General features: G+C 41.4%; 1 protein-coding gene across 1 annotated transcript in view; it reads left to right on the top strand.

The window, feature by feature from the left end:
• The window catches only part of TMEM214 (transmembrane protein 214), a 54,550-nt gene extending 37,097 nt beyond the window's left edge, over window positions 1-17,453 (top strand). Inside the window, exons 13-17 of the mRNA XM_077489100.1 lie at window positions 1,019-1,136; window positions 9,679-9,775; window positions 10,081-10,249; window positions 12,214-12,365; window positions 16,631-17,453. Of these exons, the coding sequence (XP_077345226.1) occupies window positions 1,019-1,136; window positions 9,679-9,775; window positions 10,081-10,249; window positions 12,214-12,365; window positions 16,631-16,757 (663 nt within the window). The 3' untranslated portion in view covers window positions 16,758-17,453. The remainder of the gene's footprint in view (window positions 1-1,018; window positions 1,137-9,678; window positions 9,776-10,080; window positions 10,250-12,213; window positions 12,366-16,630) is intronic.
• The last annotated feature ends 270 nt before the right edge of the window (window positions 17,454-17,723 follow it).

Here is a 17,723-nt window from a genome sequence, read left to right as displayed (position 1 = left end):
TAACATGTTTTACCCACCTCCTGACCAAACCATTTTTTGCGATGCGGCACTGCGTTTATTTAACTGACAATTGTGCTGTTGTACGATGCTGTACCCAAACAAAGTTGTCTTTTTTTCCACAAATAGCGCTTTCTTTTGGTGGTACTTTATCACCTCTGCCTTTTTTATTTTTTGTGCTAATAACAAATAACAGTGACAATTTTGAAGTAAAAACTATTTTTTGCTATAATACATATCTAAAATATATAAACACATTTTTATTCATCAGTTTAGGCCAATGTGTTGTACGTATTTTTGGTAAAAAAAATCGCAATGAGTGTATATTGATTGGTTTGTGCAAAAGTTATAGAGTCTACAAAACGGGGGTTAGATTTGCAGACATTTATTTATTTTAAAGTTTTTACTAGTAATGGCAGGGATCAGCAATTTCTAACCGGACTGTAACATTGCGGTGGACAGATCTGACCCTATGACACTTTTTGGGGACAAGTAACATTATTACTTTGATCAGTGCTATAAAGATACACGGATCAATGTATAAATGACACTGGCAGGGAACGGGTTAACACTAGGGGTAATCAAGGGGTTAACTGCTCCCTGGGTGTGTTCTAACTGTAGTGGGGGGGGGGGGGGGGGGGTGGTCTGCCAGAGACTTGATAGAGCGCTTTTCCCAAACAGCAGATCTGAGATGTCTCCTGTCAGAACGGGGATTGCCTTGTTTACTTAGGCATATCCCTATTCTGCCTCTGAATACCGCAATTGCAGGTCGCCGGCAGACAGTGTCCACGGGCGTGCACCGCGCATCGGGCACGCCCACAATTTCACATGTACGGTTCGTCCAGGAGAGCCAAGGTGCCGCAGTATAACTGCGGTGGCTGGTCGGCAAGTGGTTAAGGTGTTCTTGATACCTGGTATATTCACATGACTTTTTCATGACATAAGACAGTAATTATTATTTTCCACAATTTCTGGAAAAACACAATTATTTGAACGGTCTTATCTTCATCCTCTTATTTAGGCTCTGCTGCAGAAGATGAAGGGCCAAGGCTTCCCATGGTTCCGGCTCTGCCTCATAGCACTAGTCTTCCTTTCTGGTTTCCTTATCCACGATGTCCGAACAAGTGGCTCTATCCAAGGTCAGTTTGCGTAACTAAGTGTAAATTAAGACCTTTTTTTACATATTGGACATACTGGAAAGTGTTGGAGACTCCATTGGGTTTTCATCACTGCCTGAGGTTTTGTTGAGATTTGCCTTCACTGTTCCTTATCAAGTGGCACATTGCAAATTGAGCATGGCAGTGCTATTGATGGTTTAAGATTAAGTTAAAGCTGAACTAAAATAATAATGCAGCTCTGTTACTAACATGTCATTACCACTTGACCTCTAGGAGATTTACCCCTCCCCCCACTTCATGACCTTGTTGTTTTTTGCTATATGGCACTGTTCTACTTTAACTGACAATTGCCCAGTCATGTAGCACTGTACATAAATGAAATGCATTTTATTTTTCCCCATGAATAGAGCTTTCTTTTGCTGGTATTTGACCGCCATTATTTTTATTTTTTGCGCTATAAAGTCTTAAAATTGTGGGGGGGGGGGGGAGAAACAACTTTTTTTTCTTTCTGCTATAAAACATACCCAATAAAAATCTAATTTTTTCATAAATTTAGGGCAATATGTATTCATATTTTTGGTAACCAATCTATTGTGAATTAAATTATTATTATTTTTTTATATACTAGTAATAGCAGCAATCGGCAACTTATAACGGGACTGCAATATGGTGGCAGGCAATCTGACACTTTGCAGGAACCAGTGACGCTAATACAGTGAACAGTGCTAAAAATATACATTGTCACTGTACTAATGACACTGGCTGGGAAGGGGTTAAACGGCTAGAGTTATCAAAGGGTTAAATGTGCCTAAACAGTTTTTTTTTGTGTTGACTTTGAGGTGCCTTCGCTTAAGGATGTACTGGGTTTTATTCCCTGCTTTGCAGGGAAACCAAATCCAGCACATCCTCTCTGACAGGACAGAGCTCAGCATTGTTTACATTGGCAGAGCTTTGTTCTGTCTTTTTTTTTCTCCCCACCGATCAGCGGCTTCCAGGGGTCATCCATTGGCCGTCATCCGCTGATCAGCTTGTGCTATAACAAATCGCAGCATAAGCGGGCGCACCCCCTACCGGAAGAGCAGAATCGTGTGTGTGTGTGTGTGTGTGTGTGTGTATATATGTATATATGTGTATATATATATAATATATAATTTCTGCGTAGCTGGCCTGCACTGTTGCAGCAGATGTAAATTGTGCATTCAGCAGATGGTCATAGCTGAACTCCAGCTTTTGATGCACTTTAAATGTCCCTCACTAACCTGTGAGGTTGCTGGATGTGCGGTATAAACTGTATGTTGCTGAGGCTACATACCTCACGGTGTTCCAGTTTCTAGCCGAGACTTGATATCTCATACCCAGAACAGTCTATCTGATAGGCGCTCAGCAATTCAGAAAGCCATGTATTCTAGCAATTAATACAAAGCTTGCTCTGATTGGCAGAGGCGGGCTGATGATGTCACAACCGCTTCGGTGGAAGCTTTGTATTCATTGTTAGAATACGTTGGCTGAGCGCCGATCAGATGAACTCTGTTTTCCAGGAATGAGACGAAGTCTTGCCTTTATCCCGGAACACCATGCAGTATGCTGTATGTAGCCCCATTTGCATACAGTTTTATACCACAAATTCAGCGGCCTCACATGTTAGTGCAGTATATAGTTAAAGTTTTAAATGTGTTTTGTTAAATGCAGGTAGGGTAAGTGCCTGAATGTGACCTTGTTTCAGCCTCTTTCAGTCCCTGTACAGCGAGGCTGGAGTGTGAGAAAGTCTGCACAAGGAGTCAATCGGTATGTGTGCTGACATGAAGGAAGCTGAAAGAGCAGAGTGACAGAGTTGAGTTAATCAGACTGTGGTTGGGTTCTGGATGACCTTGGCTGGGGTGGAGATAGGTTAAATGATGCCAGTCATCATACAAAGGCACAAAACAAATACTGCAGGTGAAATCTGTATTGATGGTGAAAATTACAGCAAAGGCTGGTTTTATGTTAACCCTAAAATAAAAATAAAAAATCCTGTTCCCTTAGTGCTTGTGCTGTCTAATCTGTCTCTTGGCTGTAAAAAAAAATGTGGTTGATCCTGCCTTTTCCTGTGTCCCCCCCTATGTAAATTGACCTTGGTAATCATGGCTGCGGATTCATTAAATGGTTTGTGTAGCCTTGTGTTTTTTCACCTGAATGCATCCTATGCATTGTTGAAAACTTCTGTCACCAGCCCCCCGTTTTTACTTACCTGAGCCCCTTCATCTGCTTGGCAGGGACACGCTGTCCCTCTATCCACTGGGTCCCGGCTCTTGATTGGATAGATTGATAGCAGTGCAGCCATTGGCTCCCGCTGCGGTCAATCAAATCCAATGATGCGGGCTCCGGGGGGGGTGGGGGGCGGGGCCGAGTCAGGCATTCGTGTCTATGGATGTAAATGCTGGACTCAAGCGCGCCCGCAAGGTAACCCCCTCGGGAGAGAGTTTCTCCTACGGGGTTATCTCATGTGGGGAAGAGCCGTGACAGCCGCCAAGGAACCCCAAAAGAGGGACGTTCTGGGCCTCTCTGCAAAACAAGCTGCACAGTGGAGTTATGACATGTTCATGTTGTGTTTGTTTTTATAACAATCCTTTACAATCCCCTTAAACCGTGGTCAGTTTACGTGCCTCAATCACCCCGCTGTTCTCCTTATCCCCCTCCCTGCCTGTCAGTGTGTGCGTGTTTGTGAGATCTCCCCTTCTGCTGCTTTTTAGTACCTAGCAGTAAAGTCAGAGTAGGATTACTGACAAGCCCCTCTGTTATACCAAGGTGTGTACTACATAGTGTAAATGTTTAATTGCTACAGCCCCGGAAGGATTTGCCCCCTTAATCACTAGGCCATTTTTTGCGATACGGCATTACATCACTTTAACTGATAATTGCGTGGTCATGCAATGCTGTAACCAAACAAAATTTGCATCCTTTTTTTTTCCCCACAGATAGAGCTTTCTTTTGGTTGTAATTGATCACCTCTGCTTTTGTTTATAGCGAAAAAAAAAAAAACAGCGACAATTAACCACTTAACAACCGGCCCATAGCCAAATGACGGCTACAGGGCGGTTGCTTAACTCTGGGAGGCCGTCATATGACGTCCTCCCAGAATTCTGCTCTCGCGCTCCGTTTACCACGTGATTGCTCCCTCAAATGTTAGGACGCCAGTTCCTCTCTCCCCTCTCTGTACCGATTGGTACAGTGAGAGGGGAGAGATGGGTGTCAGCAGCGCTGCTCACTGACAATTAACCCCTCAATTCCCTGCCAATACTCTGCGATGCCCTGCCAATATTCGGCTGTACTCGGCCTCTGTATGTTGCCAGGCTGTGGAAGTCTCACACGTGGTATCGCTGTACTCAGGAGTAGGAGAACCTATTTTGATGTCATTTTTGGTATGTACATGCTATGTGTTAGAAATATTGTATAAATGGACAACTTTGTGTTAAAAAAAAATGCATTTTAACCACTTCCCGCCGGCCGTCATATGACATCCTTGACTTTGTGCGGGGATATCTGAATGAAGCCTGTAGCTACAGGCATCATTCAGATATCCGCTTTTTCAGACGGAAATTCCCTACACAATAAGAATGATCATAGCGGCTGTTCCGCTGCTTGATCGTTCTTACAAGGAGGCAAGAGGGGACGTCCCACTCCGGTGCTTCTACCAACTCGCCAATGCGATCAAAGCCAGAATCGTTTATTTATTTTTTGGGCTTCCCAGCCTAGAGGTGAGATGTCTTATTGACCCTATATCTCACTGTAAAGAGGACCTGTCATGCCATCTTCCTATTACAAGGGATCAAAATTATTTTTGTAGAAAAAGTGTCAAACTTAAAGTAAAATGAACAATAAAAAAAATAATAATTTTAAAGCGCTCCTGTCCCCATGTGCTCGCATGCAGAAGCGAACGCATATGTAAGTCCCACCCACATATGAAACCGGTGTTCAAACCACACGTGAGGTATCACTGCAAGCGTTCTAGCGAGAGCAATAATTTTGGCTCTGGACCTCCTCTGTAACTCAAAACATGTAAAAAATTTAAAGCATTGCCTATGGGGATTTTTAAGTAGCGACGTTTGGCGCCATTCCACGAGCATGTGCAGTTTTGAAGGGTGAAATTTTGGGTATCCTATTTACTTCATCTTTTACATCATGCAAAAACATTGGGCTAACTTTACTTTTTTTTTTTTTTTTTTTTAATTTGGGTAAAATTTATGAAGAAAAATTGCTAATCTACAAAATTTTATAACAAACTAAGAAAACATTTTTTTACAGAATTTTCGGTCTTTTTTTTTTCTTTTATAGCACAAAAAATAAAAAACCCAGCAGTGATTACCACCAAAAGAAAGCTCTATTTGTGTGAAAAAGGGACAAATTTCATATGGGTACAGTGTTGCATGACTGAGTAATTGTCATTCAAAATGTGAGAGCACCAAAGCTGAAAATTGGTCTGGTTATTAAGGGGGTTTAAGTGTCAAGTGGTTAAAAAATTTAACTTTTTTTATAATATCAATTTTTTTTTTTTTTTTTAAGCAAATTTATTCATTAGTTTAGGCCAATATGTATTCATATTTTTGTCAAAACATATTTTTTGCAATAAGTGTATATTGATTGGTTTGCGCAAAAGTTATAGCGTCTACAATATAGCGTATATAGATTTATGGCATTTTTATAATTTTTTTAGCGCGACTGTGACTTTGCGGCGGACAGATCGGACACTTTTGACACTTTTTTTTTTGGGACCAGTGACATTTTACAGCGATCAGAGCTAAAAATAGCCACTGATTACTGTATAAATGTCACTTGCAGGGAAGGGGTTAACACTAGGGGGTTTTGTCCTAGGGAGGTATTTCTAACTGTGGGGGCAGTGACTGGGAATAGAGAGACATCACTGTTTCTAATCACTAGAAACTGTAGATCTCTCTCTCCTCTTCCTGACAGAACAGGTGTTCTGTCTGCTTACATTGACAGAACCCCAGTTCTCTTTCGGGAGTGATCGCAGGTGCCTGGCGAACGTCGTGGCCGTCGGGCATGTGCATCAGCTCCTATGTCACTCATCGGGCGTGTGTGCCTGCTAAGGCTGTATAAAGGGCCAACGTACAGCTGCAGTGATTTGCCCAGGAGAGCCAACCTGCCACAGTATTTGTTGCCACGTGACCTGCGGCCGCTTTCCTCCCCTGATCTAAGTGCTACAGTGGGAGGACCTGAGCCCCCTCTGTAGCCTTTAGATCAGGGGAGGAGAGCGGTGGCAGGTCACGTGACTGCCCAGATGGGATCTGAAATAAGGTGTTTAGTGGCATAATTAAAAAAAAATATTTATATAAAACGAACATTTACACTGTGATGAAATGCTTTGATATAACAGATGGGCTGGCATTAATCCTACACTACTTTACAACCACTTCCGTGTTTTTTTTTTTTTTTTTCCCTTATTTTTGCCTGGGGTTTTTCTTAAGAGAAGTATGGGTTTCCTTTTTTGTGTGTACATCTATTCTATTCTATTTGAGCTGCCGATATCTATAAATCCTTCCAGCCCTCTTGGAAGTGCCACCGTTAAGTTAAAATCGCACCAAATTCCTGTGGGAGGGGCTACAGACTTTCATACCGTGCAATACCAACAATGTTCTGGATCCACCCACTTTCCTGTAATGTTGCTCAATGACGGCTCTCCGCTCGCTCCCGAGACTTCAGAGCATAACGACTCCTCACCCCCTCTGCAGCATGTTCACATCTTCAGACAAATCCAACAAAGATAAGAGCACTTCAGTCAGTGACTAAGGTAGAAGTCACTGATCGTTCTGTGTACAGGCAGGCTCAAATGTCGGCCACTTGTGCTCCACATTGGTCCTGGATACCTTTCGAGCACCTCTGGACACATCCCACTCTGCCGTGCTATGCCCCAGATAACATAAGTGCCCGGAACATCCCACATCCATGTACAGGCGGCAGTTACAATTATGAATGCAGTGTTCTGACGAGAGGTTACTCTTGCAAATGCAGTATTGTGACTTACGAACAACCCTAAAGTCATTATTGTGTTCATAACTCTGGGACTTCCTGTATGTAAATCTCCCCTACATATTTCTGTCTACCAGAGTGAAAATATATTTGTAAAGCAGAATACACATATGGACGGGACAGCACACAGGCATTCCATGCATTAGTGGTATAGTAAAGTGAAATATAATCATGAGACAATGAATCACAGCTACTTATATTTTCATATTGAAGCACAGAGCAGCTCCTCAGTCATGGACAGAGCTTTGCTCCCCCATAATTGGTGTATTACTGAATACCCCTAGCAGTAATGTACCCTTCATTGTAAATTAAGTATTACAGGACCATGTGCCGGCACTGTAGGGCATGCGATGGCACTGTATAGGAGTAAAGGAAAAGATCTGGTGTCCCCATTGACACACTTCCATCCCTGTAACATATAACAAACAACAAAGGATTCACCCTGGGACTTTAAATGAAGTGGGTACTGTTTCCGCCAGTAAACATAACAGTAGTAAATATAGTATCAAGTACTAATATCACTGGCAAACAACCTGAACATAAAATGTTAAGAATATTCCCCACTGATCCCAGCGCCCAGAGTCAAGGATGATATAATTTGTAAGCTGCTATCATACAAAAGATAAATAAATCATAAAAATTATATAGTATATAGCTCTCGTAAATCTATTGTCCGATATATACCATATTGACAGCGCTAAAACAACAAAACAATCAATCTTAAGAGGGTGATAGTCCCATGGTTAAAAAGCACCACAGTAATGTCCTTAAAAAGTCCCACGCATCTAAGGATGGGATTTCAGTTGAAACAATCAAATGATGAGAAACAGAAAGGAAAGTCCATCTCCAAAATAAGATAACCAGTGCAAAAAGAGCTTGACAGCCGGTGACACCCCTTATGGTAACACACTCACCAGAACCCAAAGGGTTAACAGGCACTTCGTTATGAGTAATCTTTCTCTGGTGTTCCTCTGTCATCAATGATCAAAGATGGTTCTCAACCTCAGATTCTTTAATATCGCATCAATCACAGATATTTCAGGACTTTTTATACTTCACTCCCAGCAAAAGGTTCGCATATAGGAAACGACAAAAAGAGGTTCCATAGTGCAAACTGTTGTATTCATTAAAAAATTTGTGCGCATATACACCATACGTACATAATCATTTAAATCACCAAGCAGCTATTCGTAACTACAGAGCGGTCGATTTGTACGTTCTCCCGGGACCCGCCGTGGAAGCCGAGCCTTTATTTGATCTAAGACGCCCGGAGCCGCGGTGAGACAAATCCGGTCATTCTAGTAGTGACATCTCTGTGAATGAATTTTAAATGATTATGTACGTATGGTGTATATGCGCACAAATTTTTTAATGAATAAAACAGTTTGCACTATGGAACCTCTCTTTTTGTCGTTTCCTATATGCGAACCTTCTGCTGGGAGTGAAGTATAAAAAGTCCTGAAATATCTGTGATTGATGCGATATTAAAGAATCTGAGGTTGAGAACCATCTTTGATCATTGATGACAGAGGAACACCAGAGAAAGATTACTCATAACGAAGTGCCTGTTAACCCTTTGGGTTCTGGTGAGTGTGTTACCATAAGGGGTGTCACCAGCTGTCAAGCTCTTTTTGCACTGGTTATCTTATTTTGGAGATGGACTTTCCTTTCTGTTTCTCATCATTTGATTGTTTCAACTGAAATCCCATCCTTAGATGCGTGGGACTTTTTAAGGACATTACTGTGGTGCTTTTTAACCATGGGACTATCACCCTCTTAAGATTGATTGTTTTGTTGTTTTAGCGCTGTCAATATGGTATATATCGGACAATAGATTTACGAGGGCTATATACTATATAATTTTTATGAGTAAATATAGTATATGGTTTATTCAAATACAATTGTTTACATGGATAAATAACACCAACGGTTGCCAATTAAAAAAAACTGGCGGAAACAGTACCCACTTTATTTAAAGTCCCAGGGCGAATCCTTTGTTGTCTGTATAGGAGTAAAGGGGACGGGGGGATATGGGGGGGGGGGGTGACAGTGACGGAGAGATCATTTGTACGTACAATAAAGGAGACTCTGAGGACATATCGGGGTCACTTTAGACGTGGAGACGTTGTCAGTCTCCTTTCCTATGTACTGTACACAGGTATGTTCTATACACATAGCACTGTGTTTATTTCAGAGAATACACACAGGGCACAGGTCACTATGCTCCTCACCATGTCTCCTCTTTTGATATAATAGTGCTGTGTGTAGAGAGATTACCTGTGTTCATAGACGTTTTCAGAAGCTTCGGAAGTGCTGCCACACAGGCGTTTTTAACCCGTTCTTTGGGGTGAAAAGCGCTGCTAAAAGGAGGGCTAACGCATGGACGGCCCCAGTGTGAAAGGGGTTTCTCTACAAAGTCAGAGATGCTATGTATAATATCTGAATTACAATGCCAGCCTGGTTTTGATATGTTCTTCCTAACAATCTAATCTGAAACTAAAGCTTGCTTGTTTTCACACCTGACTTCTTCTGGTTGTAGCCTCTTCAACGATGAGAATGTTGCAGCAGACGGGTGTGTTGGCAGTGTCGCAGCAGGCATGGAGCAAAGTGTCGCACTATGCCCAGCACGGGCACAGGTGGGTAAACTGAATGTCCTTCAGCTGTGTCAAAAGGCTTTAGGCTTGTGTCCAATGAGCATGCTTTTGAAATCCGTTTGAGGCATTTGAGATTGTTCAGAGCTGCTTTTGACCTGTTCAGCCTGTTTTTCTATCTTAGTTGTATGTGGAGTAAAGTTTCGAAGTCAACAAGACAGTCGACACTTCCTTGTATAATATTTTTGGTGTCGCACAAAATTTAACTTGTTGATTATGGTGTTTACCAGCCACAAGCGTTAAACCTTATCTTTTGCGCTTTAACTGTTTTATATGTTCCTGTCTTGCAGCTGGTTGGAGAGGAACGTTCCTGTGTATTACTCCCAGGCAGTGGAGGTGTTGGGACCAGGGCTGGAAATAATATGGGAGAAGAGCCGTTATGGGGCTATTTACATTGCCCAACATTTTTCAACAATTTTTGTATACTTAAAGGACAACCTGCCAGGGTTTATTCAGTGGGTAAGTTTCTCCGATATCTTTAGATGACTTTCCTGCTTCCCTCTACACTCTTCAGAACTACCTGACATAAAAGTGCATCTGTTAAGCTTAGCAGTGTGTTGGGTGTAACCAGAATAGCAGAACGTCAGGAGCAGAGTATTTGCTACCTTAGGGGGCACCACGTTGCAGATGTAAAATCTTGGTGGTGGGTGTAATCAGGTGGGGAGAAGATTGCTAATCCCGTTGGAGGGAGTGATGTGATGGAGGTGGATGTATTGCAAAAGGCAGAGTAAAGGTCAAACGGTATTTTCTACCTTCTTCTTCCTTTCTTCCTTTCTTTCTGTCTTTCTGTCTTTCTTTCTTTTTCTTTCTTTTTTTTCTTTATTTTTCTTTCTGTCTTTTTTCTTTTTTTTTCTTTCTTTTTCTTTCTTTCTTTTTTCTTTCTTTTTTTTCTTTCTTTCTTTTTTTCTTTTTCTTTCTAAATATATCCTTAAACAAACAATATAAATTCAATAAAATAAAGTGCAGTAAAAATACACAAAGTGCAAAACTGCATAAAGTCCTTTCAATACAAAATAAACATGTAGACTTCTGCTTGTGAGGATTCCAGTGCCACTCTGTGCTTCCCTCCTGGGTCCCCACTCACCAGCAGTAAGCTGTAAACGCGCAAAATCTTTATCCTACAATGATCAGAATGTCACCTTTCACCATTCCTTATAAAGGACACCAAGATTAGCCAAGATAACTCCTTATTACTCCATTAATAGAGCTCATTGTAGTGGTATGGGCATTACATATACCAATGGAGAGAAATGCACATAGCCTAATATTGCTAAAATCTATTGTTATACTCACAAAAGAAATGCACTTGCTTAAAAAAGCATACAGGTAAAAATCCCTGCCTTGGCGTGCTGCCAGCTGTCACTGAACTTTGTGTGTCTGGTCCCTGCATGAAGCGTTTCACCTCTCCCACTGGGCATCTTCAGAAGCTAAAAGTCGCTTGTGAAGGAAGGAATTCTGTCATAGCCATGCCATGTAATTTCCTTTTGGGTTGCCAAGTTATAGAGGATAGATTCAAGAGGCTTTCTATGTGCAGACTACCGAGGTGTACAAACCAAGGTGTACAGGAAACTGGCAGCGCACAGCGGACACCTCTACTTCTACAGTAGTCTGTAAGAAGTAGAGGTGGTGTCCACTGTGTATTGAAAAGACTTTATGCAGTTTTGCACTATGTTTTTTTTTTTTTTTTTTTTTTTGTTTTCCCCCACTTTATTTCATTGCATTTATATTGTTAAGGATATATTTTGGAGCATCACTGAGTATAGTTTGTATCACTTCCTTGGTCTTTTACCTTATGTTGGCAGCAGCTCAATTTTATAATTTTTTGGTGTAATTAATTATGTACCATAGCGCGGGCACTTGTACACCTGTCCCTGATCTACTGGTTGCTGACCCCTGCTCTGGGGGAACCATAGTGTTCCATGGAACCCTTGGGTGAGAAACCCTTTTAGAGGATCATTTTAGAAACTGTTATCCTGATTGTAATCAGAAAGGCAGGGAGAAGATCAGGAGTAAAGCATTTTCTACCATATGGAGGATCTTGTTGGAGGGACCAATATTCTGGAGCTGGCTGTTATCAGAAAAGGAACGGTCAGAAACTGAATATTTGCATTGCATGAAGGGTGTGACACCCAGTACAGGGTATAATTAGAGAGTTATACCCCTGTGGAGATTGAGGTTAGCTGGAAAAAAAGATTGCTTGTCGATGGGAAGAGCGGGGATGAAGGAAGAAAAAGTGAAAGGATGTCTCTTTTGTATAAAGTTTTTACAGCTGCTTTGTAGGGATTGTTGGGAAGTTTTGACAAGAAAGGAAGAAATTAACAGCTAATGACCGGTACTGTTCAATGGAATGCCAAGTAGATTGGCACGAGTCACTTTAAATGCTTTGTTTTGTCTTTTCAGTTACAAGTTATTCTCTTTTTCAGCTAAATGCCCAGATTCCTGACTCGGTCCACCAGTTTATAGAATACCTGAAAGAGCTGCTGCTCCTCCTCTATCACAGATATCTTGTGCCCGCCACAGTGTATTGTATGACCACTTTACAGACAGTGTGGCAGCAGTACGTTGATTCGTGCAAGTAAGTACATTTGTAGCATATGGGTTGTAGCTGTAAACAATGCAGTGTCATCTTAAAAGAATAAGTCATTTTAAATTTGGTGTTCTGCATAGAATAAAAACTAGTTTGGCAGGTAATAAGATGCTAATTTTTTATTTTGTTAAAGCCAGCATGGCAAACTCGTATTTAACTGAAAGTGTTACTAAACGCTGAACCCTGCATTCACTATATATCTTGTCGTACACAGAACATGGAAATGCAATTATTTTAGTAAATATAAACTTCTAAATACCTTTTCTCATCAACAGTTTATAGCAGTCTTGTGACTTCTATCCTTGTCTGGTTAAAGCTTGTAGGAGTTTCCATTCTACTGGGACTGTCCTATAAGGCTGCAGGACTCCTGACCCTCTTTCTGGACAGTGCTGATTGGCCCTGTGCCGATCACATGCTCCCTCCCAAGAAGAAAAAAAAAACTTTCTAGCAATACACACGAAACTGAGCATGTGCAGGGTGATGCCAAAGGCTCTGTTCCATCAGGAGATGGATTGGGGACTGTGGAAAAAGGGGAGGATCAGAGAAGACAGGGTCAAACAGCCTTTTTACATAATGCGTAGGCTTAACCCTTTGGTTCCACAGCGAGTATAACAAGCATGCTTTACTGCATATACACACTGATTTGTGTACTGTTCTGGGTTTAGTAACACTTTAAGGCAATGGTTCTCAACCTTTCTAGTGCTGTGACCCCCTTGATAAAAGTTCCCAAGTTGTGAGGAACCCTAATGGGTCCTTCATTGCTGTAATTTTGTAACTATTCTGAATCGAAATATAAATATCTGATATGTAGGATGTATTTTTCATTCTCAGATTTAACATCTTAAAATGTAGTGATCACAGACTGTGATTAAAGTCCAACATGACGTGACTATGCAAGAAAAACAAAATTATGGAACAAGACCTATCATTTATATATAAATTTCTCGGTTCCTCAAAAATGGTTATTTTGTGCCAGTGCTAGATATACAAAGTGTATAGCACCCAAACATGTATCTAGCACTGGCATGGAATAACCGCTTTTGAGGAACCAACTGGGATGTTCCATAATTTAGATTTTATTTTTTTGCACAATCATGTCAGACTTATTTATTCGCAATCTATGTAGTGATTGCGCCGTTGACACAGTACAAAAATTATTTTATTATCAGTCACTTGGGTGTTCCGTCAAAATCAGCAACCCATCTAATGTGATGTTCTGTCACCTCCATCTTGGTACACTCATCCGTAGCAAGGGTACAGTTAGAAGTCGGTAAGCAGACATCTTTTTATACCCACCAAACTCTTGTATTGTATTTTACACTTTATAAACTCAGTTTACTGGTAAAAATATGCTATATAAGCCTTTTATAGTATACAAGCTCCGTTTACTGGTAAACAAGACTTTGCTGGGTGTAAAAAGATGTCCGCTTGCCAACTTCTAACTGTAGCCTTATTGTGGATGAGAGTACCAAGATGGCGGCGACGGAACGTCGCTTCCATGAGATCTCGCCTCTCCCGGAAATGACATGGCCAAGTGGCCAAAATGGACAGACTCAGTCGTACACACAGTAACTTCGGGTCCGTCTCGGCCAGCTTTCCAGATTGGTTCAGCATTCACAGCCCCCTGGTGAATCGGCAATCGGACCCCCAGGGGGTTGTGACCCTCAGATTGAGAACCACTGCTTTAAAGTAAGGCAAGGAGAGTTTATACTAGTGATTTACAAGGTATAGGGGACCACAAATGGGGCTCCTGACATCACCATTATATGTAATGCTAACGTAGACTAACTTTTGCTAATGCAAGAGCAAATGTTTAGAGACTTTAATACAGGAGTTGTTTCCCTTCACATCCTGTCCTGTCAAATAGACAGGAATTCAGTAGAAATATCCCAAATGACACAGCAATAGAATGAAACGTTTCAACTTCATCTCTATCCAGAAAGGCCCATTAATCTGTTTTAGTTGTGGCTGTGGGGGTAAGTCAGAAGTTTATTTTTTTAACGGATACAGGAAAAGAGGCAATGTTTCTCACTTGTTCTAATATTGCTGTCTTTTGTGGTTAAGACCCCTTTCACACTGGAGCGTTTTGCACACTTTAGTGTCAGAAAAAGTTCTGCCAGCAGCTTCTTTGAAGAGGTGAACTCACCGCTGCTCCCCATTAAAATCAATGGGGCAGCGCTGCAATGCCGCCGGCAAAACACTAGCGGGGCGTTAAAACCGCCCCCACTAGCGGCCGAATAGCGACGGTAAAGCAGCGATAAAAATGGCGCCACTTTACCGCTGACGCCGGTGGCGGCACAGCGTGAAAGGGGTCTAATACAGACTGTTGCATGATTCCCGTCAGTTTTACAAAACCTCGCTACTGCTCTTAAGGAGTTACCATATTTATCGGCGTAAAAGACACACCCCAAGTTTAGGAGGAAAGTTTAAGGAAAAAAAACGTACATTTAAATGCCCATCAATGCAGCCTTAGTGTCATTTGCAGCCTTGCATGGCAGCCTTGTCGGTGTCATTGGCAGCCTTGTCGGTGTCATTGGCAGCCTTGTCGGTGTCATTGGCAGCCTTGTCGGTGTCATTGGCAGCCTTGTCGGTGTCATTGGCAGCCTTGTCGGTGTCATTGGCTTGCTTGCCATTTAAAAACGGCGCCGCTGAGATACAGAGCGGATGTCCTGTGTATCTCGGCGGTGCTCAGTAGCTCTCGGACATTCTTGATGGCTTTCCGAAAGCCGCCGAGAAGCTCACAGCCAGCAGGGGATCGGCGCACACACACACACGATTTCCCCCTGATTTTAAGGGGAAAAAAGTGCTTGTTATATGTCGATAAATACGGTATATATGTCCCCCTTGACTTTAAAGGGGGGCAAAGCTCTAATACAAATTTTTAATGTTCAAATCCAGGCAGACTTCCTAACTGCCTAAACCGCTCCTTTATATGCATTTTATCAAAGGATTTGTATTTTGGTTAATCAGATTCAAGCTTGAACATTAAATGAGCAGCAGCACTCCGAGATCCTCTTTGCTTTCCCCTCCTAGCACATGCTTTGTGTATACAGCACACCCTACCATTCCCAGTCAGAGCTGCTGTTCAAGGGGCAAATTTGAACTCTAATTTTAGATGCTTCTACTGCTTGCAATCGCAAACCTTTTTCATTATTTAAAGAATTCCAGGCATGGTATATTTTTACGTAGGTAGAGTATATAGTTTACATAATTATGTAACTATCTACCATACCTAGCCAATGCCCCTGAAAGATGAAAATCGCGGAGCCAAATACCGCTACTCCAGTGATCTTCACTTGCTTCCAAGTGCCGTGCTAAGTGGCTGGTCTGATGTGAACCTGGCAGGTCAACCGGTCAGAACAGGCACCATTCAAAACACTTTGCATTTTGTCAATGGATGCAAATATACCATACCTAGAATTCATCTTTAACCACTTAATGACCAGGACTATTTTTCAAACTTGTTTACAAGTTAAAATCGGCTTTTTTTTTTTTCTTTTTTTTTTTTTTTTTTTGCTAGAAAATTACTTGGAACACCCAAATGTTATATATTTCAGACAAAATTGCAGTCGTTGCAATACTTTGTCACTGTATTTGCGCAGCGGTCTTACAAACGCAATTTTTTGTGAGGAAAAAATAACTTTCTAAAAAGAAAAATGGATGTTAGCCCATTTATTTGTTTTTTATATTGTGAAAGATAAGGTCACGCCGAGTAAATTTATAGCCAACATGGCATGCTTCAAAATTGCACTCGCTCGTGGAATGGTGACAAACTTGACACTTAAAAAGCTCCTTAGGTGACATTTAAATTTTTTTTTATAGGTTACCAGTTTTGACTTGTGATTGTTACAGCAAGAGCAATAATTCTAGCACTAGACCTCCCAACGATGCATCACATATGTAATTTGAACATTTTTTTTTTCTTTTTTTTAATCACTTTTATTCCTATTACAAGGAAACGAAACATTCCTTGTAATAGAAAAAAGCATGACGGGTGCAGCAGTGATGGGACATCCAGAAGAAGATGCCCAAGCTGCTAAGTGGCATCACTGCTGTCCAGATAGGGCTTTCCCTCGGTCTGGTTGCTCCCACAGTCCACCATATAGTGATTTCTCTTTTAAAGTCTCACTTCCAGTGACATTGCTACCCCAGAGTCTGAAAATAGGAGCTTCTCTGAAACCTGATCTTGTTTGCTTTGCAAATGCCTTTTTTTTAAATATAAAGTGTTTATCATTTTTCACTTTTCTTTTCAGTGGGGAGGTAACTTGGGACTGCACACGTGGCCATCTGACAAGCATCACCCAATCTTCATGGACATTTGTCCAGAACACTACATTGGCCATCAAGGACTGGGCTGTGGCCATGATATCAAGTCATTAGAGACTAGCTGCTGTGACTACAAAAGGAACAGACAATGGCTTCATTTGGCTTTTACTCAAATCCCGTAACACTTCTGTGACAAGAGTCGTAGCTGTGATGGGACCAGCGTGAACAATCTGGGATGAGAAGCCCATGAGTTTCCCTTGTAACTTGTGTTCCACTGCTGCTTTCTCCACCCCTTGTTCCATAACATTGAAGGAATCTGCCAGAGACTTGGTTGTACCAAGTTCTTCTGGGTCTTTGGGACAGATGATGTAGAAGCATTTATCAATCTTTTGTTCTCCGGGGATGTGTTGGACTTTGACATCGGTGGCACAATCTACTGTTTTCCTGTGGACTTGGGTCTTAATTTTTGTTTTGTTTTTTGTTTTTTATAAGTGTGATTTGTCTCTTGGATTGTCAGGATCGGTCATCTTGCCTTCAGTGTGCAGTCATGAGTGTTGTGTGCAAGTCAGTCTTAAATGTCTGTTGCTCTCATCCCAACATTCTGTTGTACAGGCAACACGGATCTTTGTTTTTAGCCAAATAAAGACATTTTTGTTTTTCTGTCTGCTTGCTCAGGCTGTTAAACTATATTATATGTCCCAGTCTGGAAACTACTACTATGGTTGAGGTTGGGAAGTATGCATTGACTCATTCTCCTCTGACTTCATATCATACTTGGTTAAATAAAATCATCAGTATTTCAGAACACAACACAGTCTGTGTGTTTTTAGCAGTGTGAGCTCTGTAAGGTAGTTTTTTTTCTAGTTATTTTAGCCCTTTTCTTGGACACTGTTCTCATATTGGGTAGCTGGAGTGAGCATTCCCACTACTCAATTTTTAAAGAGCGTTTATCTTGTGATTTTGTGTGTCATAGGGCCAGCCCATTCACTTGAATTGGCTACTCTGTATACGCATGTTGCCCAAAAAGAAGCGCCTGTTTCTTTGAGTGATGCGCTTCAGGCAATTATTAAAGGTGCAATT

Source organism: Lithobates pipiens, unplaced genomic scaffold (genome assembly GCF_037356315.1).
Source record: "Lithobates pipiens isolate NorthernLeopardFrog02 unplaced genomic scaffold, aLitPip1_a1.2 Scaffold_18, whole genome shotgun sequence".
Classification (NCBI taxonomy): domain Eukaryota; kingdom Metazoa; phylum Chordata; class Amphibia; order Anura; family Ranidae; genus Lithobates; species Lithobates pipiens.
This window is presented reverse-complemented; position numbering and strand designations above follow the sequence as displayed.